This window comes from Artemia franciscana, chromosome 7, assembly GCF_032884065.1.
Source record: "Artemia franciscana chromosome 7, ASM3288406v1, whole genome shotgun sequence".
Taxonomy (NCBI): domain Eukaryota; kingdom Metazoa; phylum Arthropoda; class Branchiopoda; order Anostraca; family Artemiidae; genus Artemia; species Artemia franciscana.
In genome coordinates this window covers 33,235,703-33,257,666 of record NC_088869.1, presented here as the reverse complement: position 1 = coordinate 33,257,666, position 21,964 = coordinate 33,235,703, and the positions used below count along the sequence as shown (strand labels likewise).

The following is a 21,964-nucleotide window of genomic DNA, read 5'->3' as shown; positions in this document are numbered from 1 at the left end:
GTAGAATCGATTTTTGGCAAGTACCAAAGAACTCGTCACGAGATTGCGTCAAACGAAATCTAGTGCAGATGCACTGAGAATGGTGAACTTTCCTGAGTCAGTATGCGGTTTGATCGCCTGGGTGATTAAATTTGAAGGATTTTGTTGATTTAGCTGTATGATTGTATAGGTATTTCCTTTCTTATTTTGTTCTTGCGCTGTAGATTTCGGGTCTTGTGTGTGAATTTATTCGTGAGCATTGATTTCTTTCTACTATATTTCTATATACTAAAATCACCCAACTCCGGAATGCAATCGCTAACCAGATACTTGTAATAAATTGTATTTATGTCACAGGGGTCCATAATAGATTAATTACAATAAATTAATAAATATAAGAGTTTGAAAAAAACAACATATTCGTACTGCAGATTTAGTTTACTAGGTGATTTAAGAGCATATTGTACTAGTATAGCAAAATGACTATTTTTCTTGCAACAGTCCTTTCCGGGGTAATATTTATATTAACGGAGATAGCTAAGAAAAAAACCAAACTCTATAGTCAGAATTCCATCGAAATTTAACCATTTATTTACATCAGAAATGAACTTTATCCCACCTCTCTCTCTCTCTCTCTCTCTCTCTCTCTCTCTCTCTCTCTCTCTCTCTCTATATATATATATATATATATATATATATATATATATATATATATATATATATATATATATATATGTATATATTATATGAACCATGTATATATATGTATATATTATATATATATATATGTATGTCAATTATATGAACCTTGATATATTTACCGAGGTAAGTTTGTTTGTATGGTTTTGTTTGTGTTTTTAACACTTCGTCTCTAGCCCCTCTTTAAAGGTCAAATTAGCGATGGTCTATATAAAAAAACTGAATGATGGAATTCTTACTTTATAATATGTAGCAAGTATCAATGAATAATGTTTCCTTGTTTTTTCATCACTTATTTTATCAATTATAAATTATTTTATATTCATCAATTCTTCAAGTTTTTATCAATTTTTTTTACGCAGCCTAAGGCTATATTATACTATTAGGGGAAGGAGCGAATTGTCAAAAAAGCGAACAAAACCATAAAAATGAGCATAAAATATAGCAATATAAAATGGTCTGTCTGAATTGTATTTAATTAAAAAACAAGTTTCTTCAACTGAAAGTAAGGAGCAACGTTTCAAATCCAGAATCACGAAAAATGACTGAACGTTGAAACTCAAAACGAACAGAAATTATTCCATATGTGAAAAGTTAGCCCACTCTTCAGTATCTTGTTCTTCCAGCTAAAGTTCTAGTACTTTTTAAGAAAGATTGTTATTCAAATTAAACGGCTCTTGTGTTTCAGGAGTCATTCTTAAAAAAACTGGGACAGACAGTCAAACTTTAGCGTAAAGAGCAAGGTTTTTTTTGGGGTATTCAAGGTATTCATATACGGAATAATTTCTGTTCGTTTTGAGTTTTAATGTTACTCCTTGCTTTCAGTTGAATTTTTTTTTTAATTTAGTCCCTGATCGTTTTTCAAATAATGCCGGTAAATCTGGCTTACCCTCAATGAAAATTCCCTCCTCTCACGAGAAACTCCCCCTTAGAAAGACCCTCCCACGTAAAATACATCCCCCCGCAAAATTTCTTCCGGACAATTCCGTCCTCGCTGAAAATCCCCCCCTCCGAAAATTTCTTGCAGAAGAATCAGCCTGAAAAATTCTCCCTAGCATACTTTAATTTGAATAAGACTTATAGTTCTAATTGTTTTTCCGATCACTCCAGAATTCCCTCCTTCCTTGGGAATTATTTCCTGAAAATCCAAACACGGAGAAAATTTCCCTCGGGCAATATCCCTTGAACATCTCCACGTGCAAAAGTGAATAGGCAAAGATAAAGTAAGACAAATTAAAAGAATTTCGTACAGGAATTCTGCCAAATTTCTCCAGTGTAAAATTTCCCCCGGAAAGCTCACCCCCCGAAAATTTCCCTCCACACGGAAAATTATCCTCATGGAAACCCATCCAAAGCACAAAATCCCCCATCCCCCTGAAAAATGTCTGCATAGTTCCCAATAACAATTACTATACATAAACAATAGGCAAATCTTATAGCTTAAAGACCTATCCCCAGGGGCTGGGGAGGGGGTCATGTCATCTCCAAAGGCAAAGTTCTTTGGTTTTTTCAATTATGCTAAACAAAAGGCTATCTAAAAATTTTGATCGAATGGTTTTGTGAAAAAGGGGCGTGGCAGAGGGGCTAATTGCCCTCCAATGTTTTTTGTCTCTTTAAAAGGGTACTATAACTTTTAATTTCAGTTCAAATGTGCCCTGTTCCGACCTTCTAGAACCATTGATTCGATACGTTCACTCCAGGGGAAAAGAAGAAGAAGAAATTTTTTTTTTAAATAAACGTGCATCCGTGATCCTTTTTCTGAAAAAATACTACATTCTACACTTTTAAAGATAGAAGCTTGAAATCTGTACATACGCTGATACGCTGAATCTGATGATATGATTTTCATTAAGATTCCTTGACTTTTAGGGGGTGTTTTTCCTCTTTTTTGAAAATCAAGCAAATCTTCTCAGACTTGTAGCCTTTTATGGGTAACAGTAAGCTTAATGAATTTTATATATTTAGAATTAGCATAATAAACCAATTCTTTTGATTTATTTGTTGATAAGAAAATTTCGTTTTTAGAGTTTCAGTTACTTTTGAGCCGTATCGCTTCTTACTACAGTTCGTTACCACGAACTGTTTGAAAGCTTTCCGTGCCACTGGAAAAACTTTTTTCAAATTCGCGTGGGACTTGAAAAATTTCATCTAAATTTTTGTGTTTCGAGGCTATACTGGCGACTTACAAAACCATATCGAAGGAAGAGGACCTCGCGTTCGAATCCTCAGATCGCCCTAACTACTGGGAAAGTGTCGAGCAAGCCTTTGTTGCTAGATTCGTCACCGTCGACGCAGCTCTAGATGATAGTATTTTTGTCGACTCGTTCACGATAAATCTTAGTACAGCGCCCGGATAACTTACATCGTTTTGAAAGAAAAGAATGCTTGTACCAAACTTGGTATGATGTAATAATTTTGTGACCTCATCAAAGGATATGTCGTGCTTTGGTTATGGCTTTCAATGAATTTCTTCTTTATGTAACAGGAAATGCTGGAAACCGGCATTTCCTCGCGTCAAAAATCCACCAGAAAATAAATGCAGGAAAATGAAACAGTGTTGATATGAGTAAAAGTACGGTTGAGAGATATAAGTCAAAAATCCACCAGAAAATAAATGCAGGAAAATGAAACAGTGTTGATAAGAGTAAAAGTACGGTTGAGAGATAGAAGTCAAAAATCCACCAGAAAATAAATGCAGGAAAATGAAACAGTGTTGATAAGAGTAAAAGTACGGTTGAGAGATAGAAGTCAAAAATCCACCAGAAAATAAATGCAGGAAAATGAAACAGTGTTGATAAGAGTAAAAGTACGGTTGAGAGATAGAAAGACGCGTCACGACGCACTTCAAGTTATGATAATGGTCTAAGCCAGTGGTTCTCAAACTGTGGTACGCGTACCTCTTGGAGTTACGCAAAAGCTTTCAAGGGGTACGTGGCATACCAAAAAAGGATCCCCTTAACTCTAAGACTCGTGATTTTATTTGTATTCTAGCTATAGTTTAATTAGTACGGTAACTGAGAAGGGGTATCTAAAATGTTTTGTGGGTAAAAAGGGGTATAGTCTTTAAATGAGTTTGAGAACCATTGGTCTAATCTAAGCTACAATAAAATAACTGAAGAAATCTTTGAAACCTTTAGTAAGTTAGATTGAGATATAAATGAAGAATGGTAGTCTGTACAATATCGATATTTGTCATACGTTGTATCAGGCGCATGTACAGGAATTCATATTGCGTCTATAAGAGCACCGATGAACTGCATAACGAATGTTTGGCAAAAATCCTGGGTATTGGGGAGCAAAAACCCAGATGCCTCTCCTCCACGCTCCCGGCTGGGGTAAACGGGAAGGTAAACTTTCTCACCAGTATATAGAGCCCGCGCAGAAGATGTAACTGAGAAATTCAGTGAACGTGCAAGGCCAAAGACATAATAGATTCTTGTTGTATTTTATAGAATGGGTAGTAAAAACAAAGGGGGGTTTGCAATGAATTCAAGAAAGTGATAATTAGAAAATTATCTTCAAAATATATATAAAAAATTGGAATTAATTATTAAGATAGGTGTCAGAAAATTAAGAAATGGATTTGTTCAGTAAATCTGACCTTGCGTAACATTTTGCTTATTTGTTTGTTTTTAAATCAATCAAAGTGGATTGTCGGCCTTTTTTTCTGCAAAAACTTGATTCAGCTATAAATATTTTCAAAAAAGGATATACAAACAAAGACAGTTCAAACTGACGCTACTATGTGTGTTTCAGCTGTGTTTTCATTAATTATCCTAAGGTAGCCTTAATGGTGGTTAAAGTCCACGAGAACCATTAAAAGTAATAACCACAATTTTGTAATATCTACGTTCAAGAATCATTCTAGAACACAAACCTGTAACGCCCAAGGGAATATGGACGTTCCTTTAACCTTTGCTTTAGGCCTCTGGGTATTACTCCTTAGTTCCCTCTCTGGATTACTTTTAGCCTTCGACATTATTTGGTATAATAAAATGTTGCTCCACATCAGGTTACTCTTATCTAAGGCGATATTTCAGGGAGCAATTTTTTTTTTGGAGGGGAGGGTCAAACGCGGTACCCCCCCCCCCCCCGAATTTTTCCGATTCGAAAAGAAGTATCAAAGTACGTCCAAAAAAACTTACCATAAGTTTTGTAGTTTTTGTATACCCCCTCCCTGCCAAAAAAATACCTCCCTCCGGAACAAAAACATGGAAACGACCTCGCTCTTAACATACTGTATATTTGTTTTTGTTTCATAAAAAAAGTTAAGTATTTTATTGTAAAACAAACAGGAAATCGTATCATAAAGTTTATTGTGAGCAAATTCCTTAACTTTATGATGCAAAGTCATGGCTGAAAAATATAAAGGAAAAACCGCCATAAAAGAGCGATTTCAATTGAACGGTCCATACTTAATGTACAATATCGGTGGCTTGTTGAGCATAAGTGGCGAAATATCTTGAAATCATAATAAATATTACAATTAGTCTTAAACGTTTTTGCTGATTTTAGCAATAAATAGACTCAGATTAGGCTTTAAATTTAGGAATAAACAACGTGTCAAATAAATCAATTCTTGAAAACCATTTGACATCCATCTACGAAAGGGGGCCTGGGCGGTTGATAGATAACCCTCCTGTCCTCCTTGCTATGCTACTGTACTAGATATTTTTAAGCGGGTCTAGGTCTTAAAACCCCAAGAAATAACCCCCCCCCCCTGGAAAATGCTCCCACAGAAAATACCCCCCCCCCCAGGAAAACACCACCCGGAAAATATCCTGCCGCAGGAAATACCCCCTGGAAAACATTCATCCGTGAAAAACACACCCAGAATAAAATACCTCTCCAGAAAATAACCCGCTGGAAAATCCCCCTCCCCCCGCGTTTGATTGATTTTCAATCACTTTTGAATTACAAAAAAAGGACACTCTCAATTTCTGATCGCGTGAGCATCCTTCGGTGTGTCTACCACCATGAGGTGGAGGAGGGAATGAAGAAAAGACAGCCCTGGGTAAAGAAAGCACCGCTCATTTTGGGGTTTAATGTTGCTCTTTACTCTCATTATAACAGCGTACACCAGAAATATTCCCAGAAATCAAGAGAGATTAAATATCAGTTTCACATTTTTGATGCGATTTTTAAAGTCTTTTGCCCATCGCCTTAAGAAAGACCCCCCCCCCAACAAAAGTTCTGAAAAGGGCCCTGGGGATTATACATCAATTTCCACCTCCAAACTTCCCTTGTCTCTTTCATAGAACTAATTCTGTATTTATCTGAAAGCTCAATGAGAGTTGTTATATTCTGGCATTAAAATGCACCCTTTGAAGTATCCCCCTCTCTCCCAAACTAGCCAAAACATTTTTACGGTCTAAACAAATTTCCTGTCATAGGTAAGTTCCCTGTTGTTTTACAATTCCAAACTTTTGCATATAAGGGTTTTAAACGTCTGTAATGGGGTTCTCTGGTTGTTTTATAGCTAGGGGGGGGGAGGGAGATATCAATTTCATATTTTTGGTGCATTTTTTAGAGCCTTTTAATTATCTCCCTCCCTCCCTAACTATTAAAAATATTTTTAAGCTCTAAACAAATTTCACAGTCTTATGTACCTGTAGTTTTACAATTCCAAACATCTGCATACTAGGGCTTTAAACCTTTACAATGGTGTTCTCTGATTGTTTTGTAGTTAGGGAGGGATGGAGATGCCTCAAAGGGTGTATTTTAAACCGTAATATCCCAACTCTCATCGAGCTTTCCTATGAATATAGAATTTGCTCTAGGGGAGAGACGAGGGGAGGGTGGAGGTAATAAATTGGTATACAATCCCCAGAGTCATATCCAGGACTTTCGTTTGAGGGGGTTATTTTTTTTTGGGGGGGGGGCAAAAAAACTTTAAGAAAAGCATCAAAAATTTGAGATTTATATTTAATCCCTCACGATTCCTGTGAATATTTCTGTTCTACGTTGTATTATGAAAGAAAAGACTAATATACCCCAAAATGAGCAGAATTTATTCTGAATAGGATGGGAACTGCCCCCTCCTCGTCCCCAGCTCCACCTCATGGGTTGCAGAAACTTTGGAGGGTGCTCATTCGGTCAGAAATTGAGAATTCTAGACCTTTTTATAAGTCAAAAATGATTAGAGACCAACCAGCAAGGGCCGTATTTCCCGTGGGGGAGGCATTTTATGCGGGGTATTTTCTGAAGGGCTATATCTTAAACATCTGTCTTAACTAATAAAAAAGTCTAGTTTAGAATCAGGCTCAGTTTGTGAGGCTTAAGGCAAAGTCACTCTGTCATGGCTTGCTTTGTCTTCTCTTTTTTTAGTCTACTAAGTCAATCGGTCACTAATTGTCGAAACACCGGCGGGTACACAGAGCCAACATCTGAAGCGGAATTAATTGTTCTCTCGGGGTTTCTGACGCTTAAAGAAATAGGCTTCAAAAATTTGTATTCGTCTTTATGTTAAAAATTGGATTTTCAAAGGAAAGTAAAGGGCAATATTGGAACATGAAAAGAGCACAAATAAAGTTATAAAAATTCAAACTACAACGAATAGTAATTACTATGTGTACATAAAGGCGAACCTAGAACGAACATTAATTGAACTACATTATCAAGCCAAACGTAAAGCGAACATAGATTACCGCAAATAACGTTGAAGCTACCGCCCCCTTAAACACTCTAAAGGCTAGAGTCTTATTTGTGCTTTACTAAAAACACAATATATTTTAAACAGTATATTTTTCTATTGAAAAATCAAACATTGCTCTAAATTCGCGGAAGTCTTTTAGGGAGCTCTTATCCCCAGCCTAAATTGTTTCTGTATATTATGGCCCTTGGCGTAGGAACTTACAATAGTAAGTTTCAAGCCGTTAAAAAAAAAGCTGTGGGCCTTTTTGGGACCCTATTTTCATGCGAGTGTTTTTTTTGTCAATTTTTGCTAGTGTATTGGGGTATTTTTGTCCCAAAACCTTAATGGGCTATCTGTTCCTGTGTTCTAACCTTTTTCTTCTTTTTTTTCTTTTTTTATGTGAATTAGGGTGGTTTTGGTTCAGGAGCTTACGGGTACAAGTTACAGAACGTTTGGTAAATAAAGTTATTGGTTCTTTCTTGGACCCTTTTTTTTGGGGGGGGGTATTTTTTTATTTTTGAAGGAATAATGTGAATTTTATATTTCTTTCAGGTTTAATAAAGTGCGCAGAATGGCTGGATTACTAGAAGTTGACGTATGCAACGACAGCGGAATTTCTTTTGAACAACTGAAAGAGTCTTCAACGGTTGCAAAATTTTCAAAAAACTCACCCATGAAAATGGAGATCCGAGCAAATAGCTTATCTTGTTTGCAAAATAACTCACAGAGTTTGAACAAAGCTGTTGCTTCATCAAACCCTAATCTTGTGCATTGTAACTATTTAGCTAGCCGCAATGAAAATTGTCTCACCAACGCTCCAGTAGATTCAAGGTAAACCTGCTGCTTTTAGGCTTCAAGTTACTGTGAATAGGAAAGACTGTATTTAATTATTTGCTTATCAATAATTTTGACATAAATATTATTAAAACTATTCATATTGATCTTATTATCGTTACCATCTTATCATGGTTGCAGCAGTAGCTACAGCCTAGTAAAGAGCGAACCACAGCCCTTAGTAACCAAAAGTTAAAAAACGCGTTTTGAAAAATCTGCCTTGTGAGAAAAAATTGCCATATGACACTGATCCGGAAATGCTAACTATGATTTTGGTTCGTCTTAAAAGTAAAAGTGTATTGCAAAAAGAGATTTATGGTAATTTCGAAAAAAAAGTCCTGAAATCAATTGAAAGTGGCGTTGGATAGAAACTAAAAGTGCACCATTGGAATTAGCATGGTTGGGAACTTTGAATTGGGGAATTACAGTCCCCCATCTTGAACAACAAGGAAAATCACTTTTTGCATCGGTGGCACGGATGTGTCGTTTTTTTTTTTGTTTCCAGCGTTAGCCGGTTACAAAAACATCACAGAGATGTTTGATAGCTCATTTAAAAGATATTTCTCATATCTATGTGCTTTTTATAATTCCCACTATCTGTAAGTGCCATCTGGTACTTAAAGGGCCCCCTTGTGCCATCTCTCAAGGGGTAGGGCAAGCGAGCTACCAGACCATCGTAGACAGATGGTTAATAGCTCATATAAAAGCAATTGCTCGTATCTACGTTATTCCTCTAAATTCCACCACATGGAAGCGCCGTATAGCACTAAAAACGGGACTTTTGAGGCCACTTCTTAAGTGAAAAAGTTTAGAAGCATAAAACGGTACCATTGTAATAATTATGCTCCAAAACGCTTAACTGGAGGTTTATTAAAACCCCTCATGTATACTCCCCCTCCCAGTCCCCTTAGTAAGTTTGATCACCAGCAGACTACTAATACATTAGCAGGGCTAGCGGGTTACCATAAGACCATAGATATTCAAAAGCCAATTCAAACGGAAATTAAAATTGCTAGTGCCTTTTTTATTGACGAAAATGGTTATGGCAGCTAGCCCCCTTGCTCTGAACCCCCTCTCCCCAAAGTCGTCCGACCAAAATTTGCCACTTTGTTCAACATAGTTCAGAGGTACAATTCTTTTGGTAATGATATGACCATCCATACTCCCTGGGGATAGGGCTCTACGCGATATTGGACGTATCGGTACCGCGCGTATCGTTATTGGGTGTTTTTTCGATCATGGTGTTTTGCCTTCTAAATGATATTTAAAAAAAGTTTTTCTTAGGAAAGTAAAGAGCGAAGTTGAAACTTTGAACAAACACATATTATTATTTCATTGCCTATCTAACATATACCGATAAAGCTATTGCAAATAAACTAACCGGGGACATTATCCTATGTTTGTAGGATTATAGAAAACTAGCTCTTTACTGAAAATACGAAATACAGGAATAGAAAGTAAGAATATTGATTCAGGAGCCAAAAGTGAGTACGTTGCCTCACAACAACAAACTAATCTATAACGCTTTTCATAGTCTTTTACGAGCTGTGATATCAGTAACTTTCAGTATACAACTAAAAGTACTTTAAATACTTAGGCATAAAAATAAATATTATATTAATAAGTGCTAAGTTATGAAACATCATACAAAAATGATGGATTGATGTATCAGGTAACATCTTGGTCTCGCCTAGTATTAAATAAAAAAAAACAAGTTTTTGTTAACTGAAAGTAAGGAGCAACATTAAACCTTAAAATGAACAGAAATTACTTCGTATATGAAAGGGGCTGCTCCCTCCTCAACGCCCCGCTCTTTACGCTAACGTTTTACTCTTTCTCTCAAATCTACTTTTTAAAACAGTAAAAAACTCTAGCCTAAAGAGCGGGGTATTGAGGAGGGAGCAGCCCCTTTCATATACGAAGTAATTTCTGTTCGTTTTAAGTTTTGATGTCGCTCCTTACTTTCAGTTAACAAAAACTTGTTTTTTTTTATTAATTTCTGAACGTTTTTGTATTAATGGATGTTTTGGTTTTGGCTCTCCGCAGATGAATAATTAAAACGAAATTTGCATATTTATTTTATTTGGCTAAATGGCTTTCTCATAGTTTTGATCGAATGATTTATTTTTACATTGTTTTTTTTTTAATAATACTAGAAAATTCTGCACTCTGTACATGGAAATTTTCTTCCCCAATGGCAAATTCCTACATGGAAAGTTCCCCAACATATCCCCCTCTTCTCAACCCTTCCCCTCCCAACCAACAAATCCCCCTTAAAACGTCTGTTCATTTCCCATTAACCATTACTATATGTAAGCACTGGTCAAAGTTTGTAACTTGTAGCCCCTCCCATGGGGACTGTGGGGGAGTAAGTCGTCCCCAAAAACATAGTTATAAGGTTTTTCGACTATGCTGAATAAAATGGCTTCTGGATCAGAATTTTGATCCAGTGACTTTGGGAAAATAATTAGCGTGGGAGGAGGCCTAGGGGCCCTCCAATTTTCTTTAGTCACTTAAAAATGGCACTAGAACTTTTCATTTCCATTAGAATGAGCCCTCTCGCAACATTCTAGGACCACTGGTTCGATACGATCACCCCTGTAAAAAAAAAAAAAAACAAATAAACACGCATCCGTGATCTGCTTTCTGACAAAAAAAAAAACAAAACAAAATTCCACATTTTTGTAGATAGGAGCTTGAAACTTCTACGGTAGGGTTCTTTGATACGCGGAATCTGATGGTGTTACTTTCGTTAAGATTCTATGACTTTAAAGGGGTGTTTCCCCCTATTTTCTTTGCTATATCTCCTATTTCCTATTTTTTATTGGGAGGGGGCCTAGGTGCCCTCCAATTTTTTTAGTCACTTAAAATGGCACTAGAACTTTTCATTTCAATTAGAATGAGCCCTCTCGCAACATTCTAGGACCACTGGTTCGATACGATCAGCCCTGTAAAAAAAAAACCAACAACAAATAAACACGCATCTGTGATCTGCTTTCTGACAAAAAATACAAAATTCTACATTTTTGTAGATAGGAGCTTGAAACTTCTACAGTAGGGTTATTTGATACGCGGAATCTGATGGTGTTACTTTCGTTAAGATTCTATGACTTTAAAGGGGTGTTTTCCCCTATTTTCTAAAATGAGGCAAATTTTCTCAGGCTCATAAATTTTGATGGGTAGAACTTGATGAAACTTATATATTTAAAATCAGCATTAAAATTCGATTCTTCTGATGTACCTATTGGCATCAAAATTCCGTTTTTTAGAGTTTTGGTTAATATTGAGCTGGGTCGCTCCTTACTACAGTTCGTTACCACGAACCGTTTGATTGCTCGGAATGAAGCACGAATAAAACATAATCTGGTTATCTGGTTATTTCTCTCTATAAGAATCCGGTTATTTTTCTCTATGCAACGAAGAATTTTGAGTTATGATACAAATTCTAAAGCGAGTCTGTAGGCCCAATACTATCAAAATTGGTTCACTTCGAAGTTGTTTACAAAATAATCATTAAATTTCCTATACTGATCCAAAACGACAGTCAATCATCGAACTGAGCTCATTATACAGAAGTAATGCCAAATTAAACGAAAAAAAAAAAAAAATAAAGCAACACTCCTAAAATGCTTCATTTTAATACTCTTAAAAGTGTCCTTAAATGGTTTTCTTTAATTGAAAATAAAAAATGTCTATGTCTATGTCAAGTATGAAAAGTGTTATAGTTTAGTTTGTTGTTGTGTGGCTACATACTCATTTTTGACTCCTAAATCAATTTTCTGGTTTTTTATGCGGGGCTTTTGTTTTTACAGTAAAATACTACTTTTCTATAATCCTACAATCATAGGGAATATAGGGAATTTTTATTTACATTAGCTTTATCGAGGTATGTTAGATAGGCTGTGAAGTAATAGTTTTTGTTCGTTTTAAGTTTCAACTTCGGTCTTTACTTCCCTCAGAAAAACTTCGTTTTCTAAATTTAATCTAAAGAAAAGGCAGTAGAGAATAAGTTCTCCAGCAAATGTCAATTCGTCCAAGACTAGGTATAGATGTTCCTTTGATTGACTGTATTATAAAGAGCAAGCTATGCAAAATATGGTTCGATCCCAATTTCTAGGGCTATAATGAAGTGAGGTTTGGATGACAGGGAAGAGGAAACCTTCCACCTTTAACGGAGGGAAGAGGAAAAATTGCCAAATGTTGTGCTTACTCGCCATCCATCTGGGGCCAACCAAAATCAGGTCGTTGCCGAATGTGATGGAAAGGCACTGTAAGGAATGATTAAAGCAAATGAGGAACTACATTGGAGGAAGTAAAGAATGAAGTTTTTATTAGACTGGAATACAGGAGGAGCGTCCACAGTGGTGGCCGCTTTATGCTACAGTAGTTTGGTTGTTGTAATTTACCAGCTGTTTTAACTTATGTAATAGCTAAAAAACTTTGTGCCTTTTTCTCCAATACGGTTATAAATGGTAATTTTACACGATAAGATCTGTCAAACTTTAGACTCTGATAAGTCTCTAATGCAAAAAGCGTTAAACTGAGTCGTTATTATAATTAATTTGGTCTAGGGCCAAATGAAAAGCAGGTCAACCCCTAATAAAGTTGGAGGATGTCGCATAAAAGATTTAAGGGAAATGAGAACTTCTTGGGAGGGTGTAAAAGGTAGGCTTTGAATATATTAGGGCGGAGGAGGAGTGTACGTAGCTGTGTTGGCCTCGGATGGTTTGGTGTTGCAGTGAGTTGTTAGTTGTAGTAGCAGTAAAAATTACAAATTGTAGATGTTGCATAGCTGGAGCTGTTGCTTGGTAAGTAAAAAGCTGATTAATTACCCAATATAAAAAATGAATGACATCCTTTGAGCTTGTAAGATAGTAATTGTATTTTAACCATTTAACCAATTGTAATTATTAAACCATTTTAATTTGGCCCAACGTCTCTCTTTTTCTTATACCTCGCAGATTAATTATTCTTGGTAAAAAGAAATTATCTTCAAGTGATTCGCTTTTAGAAAAAAAAAACTGACCAAAATTATACCATGGAAACATCCCACCAGTAGAAATACGGATAGACTGTCGAATGTCAGTAGAATGTAGACAGTAGAATGTCGGTTTCGCTAAAATACTAATACACTTCAGCAATTGATGTGACGCAGTTGAACAAGCAACCCTGGTTAAGTAAATTCCCCAAATCGTTTTTTCCACGCGACAGTTCCATTTAAGGGAACTTTCAATTGTGGTAGGAAACGTAACCCCCTTTATTCTAAGAATTTTTTAACTTTTTATTTCGGATTTCCCTTCGGATGAAAATTTGGTTTTATCGGGGCCCTAAATTAAATTAATACTATTATTACTATTACAAAGAACTCACCACTGCACCAAACCACCCGATTCCATCAAAGCTACGCACGCTCCACCTCCATCCCAAACTATTAAAAACCTCCCTCTTTACACTCTCTCAGGAAGTTCCTATTTCCCTTAAGTCTTTCTTTACTACATCCTCCCACTCCAACCGAGGACAACCTGCTTTCAGTTTAGCCTAACATGGTTAGTCGGAAAGCACAATCTTTGGCAATTTGTCATTCTTTATCCACAGAACTTGCCAAGCTACCTCAACCTTTCTCTCATTATAGCCCTAGAAAGCGGGATTGAACCGAACTTCGTACAACCTACTGTTTGAAAAAGGCTATGATCAGTCAGTTGGGTACCCAAAACAATCCGTAGGCAATTTTTATGGAAAATAATCTGGTAGCTTCCAATATTCTAGTCTTGGTTCGCAGACATATCTTCCTATTCTTCCAAGCTTTTTTCGACTGTGAAAAAAACACCTTGTGCCTACATTATCCTCTTTTTAAATGCTCACTTCATCCAACGTCTTTACTAATAATACTACCAAGGTAAGTGAAGCTGTCCACTTGATCGATCTTTATGTTACCCAACGCCGCTTTTTCGTCTTCACCTATTCCTAGCCTTAGCGACTTAGTTTTGTTAACATTAATTTTCAAACCTATTCTAGCACCCCGAACTTTCAAAACCACTAAAAGTTCGTTCAGTTGCTCACACTTTCTTCTAGCATGCTTAAAATCATCAGCATAATTTAGTCCAGGAAAGTTTTACTTCTCCATTTGGTTCCGTGTTCTCCTATTGCCTTTACTGTGCTTCTTAAAACGAAGTCCGCCAAAATGATCCATATAAATTGGAATACAACCCAATACAGCTTAAATCTTGAGTTAATACGAAACTAACTTATAACTTCATTTCCTACCTTACAGCAGCAGTTTTATTGTGATACATAGCACTGACCACTTGAATGTATTTGTTTGGTATACCATATATGGATAAGACCTTCGCTAAGGCTCTTCTATCAACTGAGTCATACGTTTGCTCATAATTTACAAAATTGAGAACTAAAGGTGTTTGCTTACTCAGGCACTTCTGAATTGTTAACCCAAGAGTGAAAATTTGGTCGACACATCCTCTACTCTTCCTAAAACCGCAATGTTCTTCTCTTTAAACTTTGTCTACAGCATTTTTAAGTTTAAAAAGTGTCATCCTACGTAATAATTCGCTACTTATAGAAACAAGGCTAATGCTTCTATAATTAACCCACTGACTCTTATCACCTTTCTTCTACGGGGCTTAGGGTTCTCCTAAAATCGCTAGGTACTTCCCCTTTTTCAAAAATCATATTCCTGATCCTCAGTTACTTATTTCTAACCTCAGAGCTGCCATATTTTAGTAACTCCTTTGCCCTGCTATCAGCATCTGAAGCCTTAATATTTTTTAACTCTGTCACTAATTCTTCCTCACAAAATAAATCTTACTTCACATCCAAGGTGTCACAAACCTTTACATTTTCCTATAGGCCTATACCTTTCCTGTAACTCTATCCCAATTTAGTTCATTCTCAAAATGTTCGGCCCATCTCTCTTTAACTCTTTACTTATTACTAATTGTGATCTCCTTCGTATCTTTAACCCGGACAAGTCCAGATTGTCTGCTCCCTCTCTATTTATTAACATGCCAGCACAATATTTTACTATTATGCCGTATAATACGGCATAGCCGTATCTTCCAGATCCCCAGTAATGTTATCCATAGCCTCCACTTCACATCCCTTAGTTTATATTTTAGTGCTTTCTCCACTTTCTTTACATTTCTCTTATTTTCATATGATCTATCACTGGCAATTCTTGTACAAGCCCCTTCTCCTCTCTATTAAACATTAAGTATTTTCGCTAGTATTCCTAGCTACGTTCCTAACTTTCTTCCCTAGCACACTATCTGCAAGTTCACTAATTGTTTTCCTAAAGTCATTTCATCCATCTTCAACATTTTCAAATTTTAAACTCTCCAGTTTAGCATTCAACCGTCACTGGAAAATTTCTCTCAAATTCCTATTCTTGAGTTTATCAGCCTCATAGCTTCCCGGAAGATAGTTACCATTTCAAACTTTTAGCTTTAAATTGATCCTAGAAACTACTAGATGGTAATATTTACTTTTAGCATCAATAACAGCACTCTTATCTGGACTTGTATCTTGTATTGATCCTGCCAGTCTTCGGTTTACAGCATTCAACCGTCACTGGAAAATCTCTCAAATTCCTATTCTTGAGTTTATCAGCCTCATAGCTTCCCGGAAGATAGTTACCATTTCAAACTTTTAGCTTTAAATTAATCCTAGAAACTACTAGATGGTAATATTTACTTTTAGCATCAATAACAGCACTCTTATCTGGACTTGTATCTTGTATTGATCCTGCCAGTCTTCGGTTTACAATAATTTAATTAATAGGGTTAGCTGTCTGACCATTGTGTGAATACCATGTTAACTTATGAGCCATTTTATCACCTAATACTGTATTGGTTGTAACTGGACTGTTATTCCTATAAAATTGCAGCAGTCTGTAGCCATTAGGGTAGCCTACTGTTTTCTTTTCCGACACGGAATTTATCTAAGCTAGAATACCATCTATCCCTATTTCTACCGACCTGGGCGTTGAAATCTCCTAATAAATAGACCGTATTTCTACCTAGGGCTTTTTCTATTTTTTCTTATAATTGTAAGTGAAATTCATCTGGGTCACTACTATCTCCACCCGTCAGTTGGCAAAGCAATTAATATTGACTTTACATGATTTATTCATTATCATTAAGGATCCACTATCGCCTACTGAGAGATTCTTTCGCGTCCCTTGGAAGCATTGCATCTGCTTCAAGAGCGAATCAAACAGTTCGTGGTAACGAACTGTAGTAAGGAGCGACCCGGCTCAATAGTAAGCAAAACTCTAAAAAATGGAATTTTGATACCAATAGCTACATCAAAAGAATCGCATTTTAATGCTGATTTTAAATATAAAAGTTTCATCAAGTTTAGTCTTACTCATCAAAAGCTACGAGCCTGAGAAAGTTTGCCTTATTTTAGAAAATGGGGAGAAACACCCCACAAAAGTCATCGAATCTTAACGAAAATCACACCATCAGATTCAGCGTATCAGAGAACCCTATTGAAGAAGTTTCAAGCTCATACCTACAAAAATGTGGAATTTTGTATTTTTTACCAGGAGGCAGATCACGGATGCGTGTTTATTTGTTTGTTTGTTGTTTTTCCCCAGGGGTGATCGTATCGACCCAGCGGTCCTATAACGTTGCGAGAGGGCTCATTCTAATGGAAATGAAAAGTTCTAGTGCCCTTTTAAAGTGACCAAAAAAATTGGAGGGCACCTAGGCCCCCTCCCACGCTAATAATTTTCCCAAAGTCAACGGATCAAAATTCTGATAGCCATTTTATTCGACGTAGTCGATAAACCTTATAATCATGTCTTTGGGGACCACTTACTCCCCCAGAGTCCCCGTGGGAGGGGCTACAAGTTACAAACTTTGACCAGTGCTTACATATAGTAATGGTTATTAGGAAGTGTACAGACGTTTTCAGGGAGATTTCTTGGTTGGGGGAGGGGTTGAGAAGAGGGGGATATATTGGGGGAACTTTCCATCGAGGAATTTGTCATGGGGGAAGAAAATTTCCATGAAGGGAGCGCAGGATTTTCTAGCATTATTAAAAAAAACAAAGAACAAATAAATATGAAAATGTTTTTTCAACTGGAAGTAAGGAGCAGCATTAAAACTTAAAACGAACAGAAATTATTACGTATATGAGGGGCTCACCTGCTCCTAATACCTCGCTCTTTACGCTAAAGTGTTTTTAGTAATTTCAACTATTTATTCTACGGCTTTTGTCATTCAGGGGTATTTCTTGATGAATTGGGATAAAATTTAAGCTTTAGTGCAAAGAGCGAGGTATTGACGAGGGGGTGAACCCCCTCATATATGTAATAAAAACATAAGAATACAAAAGTTCGTTACGTAAGCTAATTTATAAGTTACGTATATCTTTTACTAATAAAGACATTCGTAAAAAACTAGAAGTTCTAGATGCCTTTTTAATTAACCAAAACATCGGAGGGCAAATAGGCTTCCTCCCCCACTCCTTTTTTTCTCAAAATCACTCGATCAAAACTATGAGAAAGCCATTTAGCCAAAAAAAGGCAAATTTCGTTTTAATTATTCCTCTGCGGAGAGCCAAAATTAAAACATGCATTGATTCAAAAGCGTTCAGAAATTAAATAAAAAAAACAAGCTTTTTTAACTGAAAGTAAGGAGCGACATTAAAACGAACAGAAATTACTTCGTATATGAAAGTGGCTGCTTCCTCATCAACGTCCCGCTCTTTACGCTGAAGTTTTTACTTTTTTAAAAAGTAGAGTTGAGAGAAAGAGTCAAACTTTAGCGTAAAGAGCGGGGCGTTGATGAGGAAGCAGCCCCTTTCATATACGAAGTAATTTCTGTTCGTTTTAAGTTTTAATGTCGCTCCTTACTTTCAGTTAAAAAAACTTGTTTTTTTTTTATTTAATTTTTATCATGGAACATTGCATCCACATCATAGCTTAGATACCAATACAGTTATGGAAATGACGGCAGCGATGCTAGGGGCTGGAGACAGGAAACTGGGAGTCTGAATCTAAAAGTCGGAGCAATTCACAGCTTAAATACCACTTGCAAACAAAATTGCGTTCCCGCCTATGGTGTTGTAGTAGGATCTAGGAGGCGCTAAGTTCAGAGCTCTGTACCAAAAGTTTCTCATGGGCAAGATAGGAGTTTTCATAATAAGTTTATGCGTAAACACACCTGATATGCACCAACAGGTACTAGTATTGTAAATTCGGGAGTTCGGGTAGTCTGTTGTAAAAAAAAAGAGAAAACAGTGGACAAACTTGTTTTCTAGCTCTTTGTTAAGGTGGATCTCCGAGGTTTGAAGCCAATGCTATTTTCCTATAGCAGTGAAATGCGTATTAACAGCAGACACGAACAGATTCTTTGATGAAAAAATTATTGTGGCTTCATTGAAAGCTTTAACATGAATAGGCCGAACAAATTCGCATTTTTATTCTTTAGAGCTTCATAAAAAATTAATTAGTGGGGACACCTCTAATTTTTAAAAGTAGTAATAAAATTACTTTTAGAAGATGTAGAGAATTGTAAAGTAGCCTCTCGATTTGCCACAAGATTTCAAAATTTTTGGCCGGGAATTTTTTTTTTTATTATCATCAGTTTCCTTTAAAATTTGCTATTTAAGATATCCTTCCTTTACTATTTAAAAGAGTTGTACTAATTATACAGCCTTGATTTTTGTGTCATTTTGTAGATCTTATACTGATTAATAATCCCAAAGATTATTAAGTTTGTAGTTATAAGAGATGATTTTTAGCAATAATTCTTAGTATTCAAGATTTTCTCCTTTCTCATTGGCTTAAGCACTCCTTAAGGGGTTTGCCAGAATATCATTAAGAATGTTGACATCTTCTTATTATTACGACCAGATTTAAAAGGAAGTTGAAAACATGTATAATTGGCAACAACACCTTGAGGCAATATCATTTTTAACACCTCATACGAATGGGAATTTGTTAGGTTACACAGCTGTTACAAAGCAGATAAAATTATTGGCCTTTAAAAGTAAAGAAACACCGATTGTAGGCCTATAAAATGTATGAACATTATTTTTAAAAAGAACATCATTCTTAAAAACATATCATTTTAAACATTATTGGCCTTTAAAAGTAAAGAAACACCGATTGCAGACCTATAAAATGTATGAACGTTATTTTTAAAAAGAACATTATTCTTAAAAAGAACATTATTCTTAAAAACACATCATTTTAAACATTATTGGCCTTGAAAAGTAAAGAAACACCGATTGTACGCCTATAAAGTGTATGTACTTTATTTTTAAAAAGAACAATATTCTTAAAGACACATTATTTTAAACATTATTGGCCTTTAAAAGTAAAGAAACACTGATTGTAGGCCTTTAAAATGTATGAACATTATTTTTAAAAAGAAAGTTATTCTTAAAAAGAACATTATTCTTAAAAACACATTATTTTAAACATTATCGGCCTTTAAAGGTAAAGAAATAGCGATTTTAGGCCTATAAAATGTATGAATATTATTAAAAAAAAAGAACGTTATTCTTTAAAACACATTATTTTAAACATTATTGGCTCTTAAAAGTAAAGAAACGCCTATAAAATATACGAACATTATTTTTTTTATCTAAAGTTGTAGGATATTCGTCCATTTTAGTTCCACGGGATCTCATTTTATTCCCAATAGTGCCGTATCTTAGAATATTTTGGTTTTTCCCCAACATCTCATATAGTTGACGATTTATAGGCTCGTTCATAAATGACTGATTACCCCGGTTTGGAACCGCGGTAATCATATACTTTGCTTTACGGAGTTAGTCATATGTTCCTGAAGGTGCATAATAAACATTGGGCAATCTTGCCCTGGGGTCATAAATACAGGTAAGGGAGGAAGGAAACCTCTTAGGGGTATTTAATAAATTTTTGAATCTACTTATATTTATATACTATTCGTCAAAAACAAGAGCTAAGAGCTCATATGGCACTTGTGACGAGCTCAAGAGGAGCCAAGAGCCAAGAGCTCATGTGATATGAGCTCTAGTAAAATTCTAAGAATCAATAGCTTGCTTTAAGAGAAAAATCAAAGGCTTAATGCCGGTCGGGATTTAAAACAAGAGCTCTGAGACACGAGGTCCTTCTAAATATCAAAATTCATTAAGATCCGATCGCCCATTTGTAAGTTAAAAATACCTCAATTTTTCTAATTTTTCCTCTCCCTTCAGCCCCAAAGATGGTCAAATCGGGGAAAACAACTGTAAAGAGTCAATTAGTGCAGCTCCCTGACATGCCTACCAATTTTCATCGTCCTAGCACGTCCGGAAGCGCCAAAATCACCAAAGCACTGAACCATACCACCTAAGTCCCCCAAGGAAAGCGGATCCAGTCCGGTTACGTCAATTACGTATCTACGGCGTTTATAAGCGTTTTCCAAGTTTTCTGTTTTCCCCCTCCAACTCCCCCCCCAATGTCAATAGATCTGGTCGGTATTTAAAAGAAGAGCTTTGAGACATGAGTTTTTTTTAATTATCAGATTTTATTAAGATCCGGTCACCCATTCTTAAGTTAAAAACACTTCAATTTTTCTAATTTTTCCAAATTAACAACTTCCAGCTCCCCCAAAGGGAACGGATCTATACCAATAATGTCAATCTCGTATCTAAAGCTTGTGCTTATTCTTCCCATCAAGTTTCATTCCGATCTCTCCACTCTAAGCGTTTTCCAAGATTTCCGGTTTCCAAGGTTTCTGTTTTTCCCTCCAACCCTCTATATTCTTGGATCCAATTCGAATTGAAAATGGATTATCTGAGACATAAGATTCTTCTATATATTAAGTTTCATTAAGATCCTATCACCCATTTGTAAGATACCTCGATTTTCACGTTTTCCAAGAATTCCGGTTTCCCCCTCCAGCTCCCTTCAATGTCATCGGATCTGGTCGGGATTTAAAATGAGAGTTTTAAAGCACAAGATCCTTCTAGATATCAAATTTCATTAAGATCTGAACACCCGTTCGGAAGTTACAAATACCTCATTTTTTATAATTTTACCGAATTACTCCCCCCCCCCACTCCACCAAAGAGAGCAGATCCGAGCCGGTTATGTCAGTCACCTATCTTGGACGTGTGCTTATTCGTTCCACCAAGTTTCATCCTGATCTCTCCGCTTTAAGCGTTTTCCAATATTCCCCCCCCCCCTAATGACACTGGATCTGGTAGGGATTTAAAATGGGAGATCTGGGTTTCGAGGTCCTTCTAAATATGAAATTTCATTAAGGTACGATCGCTCTTTCATAAGTTAAAACACCTAATTTTGTGTATTTTTTTTAGAATTAACCCTCCCCTCCCCCCAACTCCCCTAAAGAGAGCAGATCCGTTCCGGCTATGTGAATCCCGTTTCTAGGACTTGTGCTTATTTTTACCATCAAGTTTCATCACGACCCCTATACTCTAAGCGTTTTCTGAGACATGCTATCCTTGGAAATATCAAATTTCAATAAGGTCCAATCTCTCCTTCGTAAGTTGAAAATACCTTATTTTTTTATTTTTCAGAATTAACCCTCCTCCTCCCAACTCTCCCGAAGAGAGCAGATCCGTTCCAGTTGCGTCAATCTCATATCTAGGACTTACGATGGTTTTTACCACCAAGTTTCATTCCGATCCCCCCACTCTATGCGTTTCCCATAATTTTTGGTTCCCCCTTCCAGTTTCCCCCCAATATCACCGGATCCGTTCGGAATTTAAAATAAGAGCTATGAGACACGATATCCTTCCAAACATCAAATTTCATTGATATCTGATGACTCTTTCCTAAGTTAAAAATACCTCATTTTT

General features: G+C 36.2%; 1 protein-coding gene across 2 annotated transcripts in view; it reads left to right on the top strand.

Moving 5' to 3' along the window:
• The window catches only part of LOC136029180 (ATP-binding cassette subfamily G member 4-like), a 90,062-nt gene continuing 68,098 nt past the window's right edge, over positions 1-21,964 (top strand). Inside the window, exons 1-2 of one of the 2 annotated variants that reach the window (XM_065707298.1) lie at positions 1-169; positions 7,865-8,143. In XM_065707298.1, coding sequence (XP_065563370.1) covers positions 7,884-8,143 — 260 coding nt within the window. In that variant the 5' untranslated portion in view covers positions 1-169; positions 7,865-7,883. The remainder of the gene's footprint in view (positions 170-7,864; positions 8,144-21,964) is intronic. The other variant, XM_065707299.1, reaches the window with a different exon arrangement.